The following is a 5,000-nucleotide window of genomic DNA, read 5'->3' on the forward strand; positions in this document are numbered from 1 at the left end:
CACCAAGAAGAATCAAATAAAGTGAGTTTTTCAAAATATCAACTTTTCCACAGAAGGAAAAACATGTAATCGAAGCAACGATACGTTCCTTCTTCCATTCACGTTTACGGCATTGTAAGTCTTTCGTCGGAATACCTTCGTAACAACAACAACAACAACAACAAAAAGTTACCGGAACCAGGGCTGATTGAGCAGATGGTAATTGTTATTGTGACTTGTCATGCACTCCAACAATGGATCGGACAACTTGAACAACAAACAACAAACAACAAACAACAACAAAAAGTTATCAGAACCAGGGCTGATTGAGCAGATGGTAATTGTTATTGTGACTTGTCACGCACTCCATCAATGGATCGGCTAACTTGAATCCGGCAGATAAAGCAAATACACAGATCACAGCTAGAAACACCTGGAACGTGATAATCGGCGGGTACAGTCGATATTTAACAAATATTAATGTAAATCTCATAGTTTTTATCGTGTGGTTTCAATAAAAACAGTCGCTTCTCTAAGTTCCGCAGGTTCCGGCGTTCCGCGCTCTGCGGTTTCTCAAATTAGTCTTGCATCATTCGAGGAATTATTTTTCGCTGGAACTCCCAGGGTCTCTCTGTCATTGAGGAGTGACAACAACTCAACAACTCTTCTCAACCACAAAGGAGGCAGAAAAGAGAGACCCTGGGAACGAGGTTGTTTCGTGTGTTCCGGTGGTTTCGTTTGATGTTTCGGTTTCGCTGGTTTCGTTTCGTTTCGTGTTTCGATGATTCCGGTGGTTTTTTCTGGTGGTTTCGTATCGGTGTTTCCGGTTTTCGTACATTCCCGGCGGTTTTTGTTTACCGTGGTCCCAGCAGTTTTCTTTCTTTTTTCGGATGAAATTTAGCCGCGAAGCGGACGCCACAAACGAATTAACGAGGAAAAAACCAAAACCTCTGGTATCGGTTTCCATGTAGTTTATGACTGTTGATTCTGATTGGTACATATTTTAACATCCACGCAAATGCAATTTGACTTGTTGGCCGAGGGGAAGGTGGAGATATTTATCACATTTGTGGCTGACGAGCGTGTGATAGCGTGATTGTCATCAGGTGTTTTCTAGTTATGATTTTGAAGCGTTTGACAGGTGGCGTCTGCATGGAAATGAGATTCGCGGCCGTTTTTCAGTCGCGATTTCGTTGTCGCCGCTTCGCCACTAAGAAGAAGAAAGAAAAACCTCTGGGGTCAGGGTAATTTTTGTTCAGCTGTTGCAGAAAAGTAGTTTCGTTAAAGGGGTCTAGTGCATTGCTTTTAGCCAATGAAATCACCGCCTCGTGATTATGACTAAGATCCGAGTAAAAAGTGGGCGGAAGGACTTTCGAAAGCAAGATGCTATTTCCAAGTTTGAATAAATTTGAATGAAAAGTTCAGAAAGCAAATTGATGGCACATTAAAGGGCTCTTGCGATAAAATTAGATCACCCCTGAAGAAGACACGACAGGAGTGTCGACACGTTTTGTCTTTCAATCGTAACTTTCTCAGCTACATCCAATATTTACAAACCAGAGTAGCATCAGACTATGTCTACACTAATACCTTGCCAGTTTTAACACCATGAGTGGCCCTAGCTCCAGCCCACAGGTATTCAAATCCATCTTTGTGCAAACTGGATCCTGTGACTCCATCGGACTCGATCACAAAGTTTAGATCACAGTTATAATCATCCAACACAACGCGACAACCTTGTGAAGCATCACTTCCGCATGATCTTCCTCCAGAATCGAAGCTAGCGTTTTGGCTTTCGCATTGACGATCCGAACCAAACTGATTATAGCCTTGACCGTGAGCTTTTTTATACATTCGGCAAAAGAATACAAGCGCCTAATTTCCCTTCCTGATAGATGTTAGATATGTGCAAAGTCCAGCTGTATATTCCGGTGGCCGAGAAGCGATCCCAAAATGATGTGCGACAACTAATTGAAAAAAAGACTAGGCACTACTTAATGGAATACGTCAGCTGGAATCTGGAAAAGGAACCGGAACCGGAATAAGAACAAGAAACGTCGAATGATATCCAGTTGTTTTATTTGAGCTAAAATAGTTGAACTTTATGTTGCACAGTTTAAAATGCAAAATTGATTTTTACGGATATTGTTGTTGCAACAAAGTTCTTACCACTGGCGTCACTCCTGTTTTGAACGGCTCAAGTTACGAGAATGATTGACATTGAGACTTCTCCTTGTCCCTTGGTGGCGTGGGAGCAAAGTTGTTTCGGATGCCATGGATGAAAGAAGTCCAGAAGAAAAAGTAAATGACAAAAGAAATTCACCTAATTTACTGGAATAAAATGTTAAGGTACTGACAACTACGGACCTTGCCTTCCAGATCTCGCCGCATCGGAGATGAAGATGGCAGGCGTTCAAAGGGAAACGAAAAGGGAAAGGGAGAACGAGGGGGCGCGCGTGGAAGAAGGGGAGGACGCTACTGTTTTTTCGATTCTTTTACGCTCAGATTCTAATAGGCCATTTCAGAAACGTGAGAGGACTGGGACGAGTTTCTCATACTTGCTTAGACTGAAAATCTAAACTCTTCAACTGAAATGTTACCAAATGAAAAGCTATCCAGCCAAGTTTGAGAGTTTTCTACGGAAAATTGGCCAAATGGGAGACTTGCAAAAGTTGCAAAATCCCATACAAACCCTTATAATTTTGTGGCCTGTCTACCCATTCCATACAAACTCTCTATTTTAGGTGATATTTGAAGATATATTATTTCACCATTTTCCTCCTCTAAATACATCTATTCTTGGTAAAGACTATGAAACTTGGTTGATCTTTCATTTGAATGTCTTTGTTTTTTAAACAAACGGAAAACGACCAAACTCGTCCCAGTCCTCTCACGTTTCTGAAATGGCCTATTGGTTAGCTAGAATTAAATTTATGCCAATCACCACCAACCTATTGCGGTCGAATTCACCGTCACTTTGTTTTCGAGCTCTCTCGTAAACAATCTCAAATTTGCTGCCAACGTTGTCTTTTTTATCTGATTCAAAGCGTTTGGATAGAAATTCGAGATTATCGCAACAGTTTTTAATTTTCCTTAAGGTTACTGCTAACCTTTTGGGGTGTCTTCCCGGGAAATCCTTCGTAAGCGCGTTATTTTCGGTAAAACTTCAGCAAACTATATATCGCCAAAAAGGTAATAAAACGAAGCATCCGAATACATGAACGTTTTTGTTTAAAAAGTTTTTCTTTAGGGACAAGGAGGAGTCTCAATGTCAATCATTCTCGTAACTTGAGCCGTTCAAAACAGGACGCCAGTGATAAGTGTTATTGCCTAGCTCAATAACAATAATATCCGTAAAAGTTTAAAGTGTGTAATATAACATTCAACTCTTTTAACTGGAATAAAACAACTGGATATCATCGACGTTTCTTGTTCTTAATTATTCCGGTTCCGGATTTCTTCTTTTCCAGATGCCCACTTTTGAGGGTGCGTTCGCCTGGGAAATCTTAAAATCTGGATATTCGGATTTCGAATCGAACATAATATCTGAAAACGGATTTTGTCGCGGATGTCACTGATTGAAATCCTTCCTGACATGGATTTCGAATTAGTGAAATCTGAAACAAAGTCCGTCTTCAGATCTTGTGTTCGACTGCAAATTTTAAGATCCAGATCCAGATTCCCCAATCGAACGCACCCTGATCGTTCTTAAGTTTTTTTTTTTCGCCTCCCGCTAATGAACATGAATGACATTTCCACTCCAGTCAACCTGTAAAGCAACCTCGTTCCCAGAGTTTCTCTTCTCTGCCTCCTAGGAGGCAGAGAAGAGAAACCCTGGGAACGAGGTTGCTTGTAAAGGCGTCCTTACACTGTGCAATTTTTCGTGCAACTTGTCTCGCAACGCCATTGCGAGGCAAGTTGCAAGAATCATTGCCCAATGAAACATACCTTTGCAACGGCCAAAAACGTTGTGAGACCAGTCGCAAAAACCGTTGAGGAAAGTAGAATCGAGTTCTAATTTCCCCAACGGTTGCAACAAATAATTATTTAAGCATTGCGCCACAGGTGACCCAAACACATAATTCGAATGCTCAGTCAACGTAACGATTTGTAGGGTTTAACGCTGTCCACTGTTTTAGTATAAACTAAGATCAAATACTCAAGGCACACTGCACTTTAGCAATATTATTCACTTGGTAATCATCTTATTCCTGCTTTCCCTCATTAATGAGGAAAGGAGGAAAGACAGTAGAATATAGGGCAGGGTACTGAGGGTATCTGTCTTGAAGTATTATAACATAAGGGAATAAGCAAATCATGTAATATCATTGTCAGGGGTTCTAGATTCATTGTTGGCTGAAAAAAAAAAGGCAGAAACGAAAGAACAAAAGAATTTGTGTTTCTATCATTATTGTTTTGTATATAGCATCATCCACTTACTTTCCTAGAGAAACATCCGGAATGTTCATAAACTATCGTAATTGCGTAAATGCTGCATCTTAAAGGTCCTAGAGATAGGAAATAAAGAAAATAAAGCACGCGAACCGTGACTTGTAATCAGTACGATAATTATTGAAAAATAATCATTTCGGCAAATACTGATTCAGATACTCTATCAAATGCAAGTAACTGTAATAGTTAAGGAAAATTGATTTTATAGACCAAACAAAGTAAATGTACTGGTATATATTACGAGCCCTGGTTATAGACGAAAGGGGGATTCAGCGATCCTTGCACTCAGTACATTGACAATTGAAAAATTTAGGTGGCTTCAACCGGATTATTAAGTCCAGGGCACCACAGCAAACCAAAAACAAAAACACAAGTTCGTAATTCTTTCTGTTACTCAGTTGTTTCTGGATAAGTGTTCTAAACGTACGCCTGATTAGTTTTTGCCTTGCGACAATTTAAACGTCGCATTTCACATGTGCCGGAGCTAATGAAAATGAGCGAAAACAATAAATTTTTCTTATTTGCATTAGATTCGGCACATGTGAAATGAGACGTTTAAAACGGGCCTA

The 5,000-nt window shown here is 40.2% G+C and overlaps 1 protein-coding gene across 2 annotated transcripts in view; it reads right to left on the minus strand.

The window, feature by feature from the left end:
• Positions 1-1,953, minus strand: part of LOC138023998 (heterogeneous nuclear ribonucleoprotein U-like protein 1) — an 11,768-nt gene extending 9,815 nt beyond the window's left edge. Inside the window, exons 1-2 of one of the 2 annotated variants that reach the window (XM_068871087.1) lie at positions 1,570-1,701; positions 1-246 (exon numbers count right to left, since the gene is read on the minus strand). The exon at positions 1-246 is cut by the window's left edge and continues 565 nt beyond it. Coding sequence is in view for 1 of the 2 variants with exons in the window: in XM_068871086.1 (XP_068727187.1) it covers positions 1,570-1,833 (264 nt within the window). In the remaining variant the exon portion in view is untranslated. Of the gene's footprint in view, positions 247-1,569 lie in introns of both variants that reach the window. The other variant, XM_068871086.1, reaches the window with a different exon arrangement.
• Positions 1,954-5,000: the final 3,047 nt, after the last annotated feature.

The sequence above is a fragment of the Montipora capricornis genome, chromosome 11, assembly GCF_036669925.1.
Source record: "Montipora capricornis isolate CH-2021 chromosome 11, ASM3666992v2, whole genome shotgun sequence".
Taxonomy (NCBI): Eukaryota; Metazoa; Cnidaria; class Anthozoa; order Scleractinia; family Acroporidae; genus Montipora; species Montipora capricornis.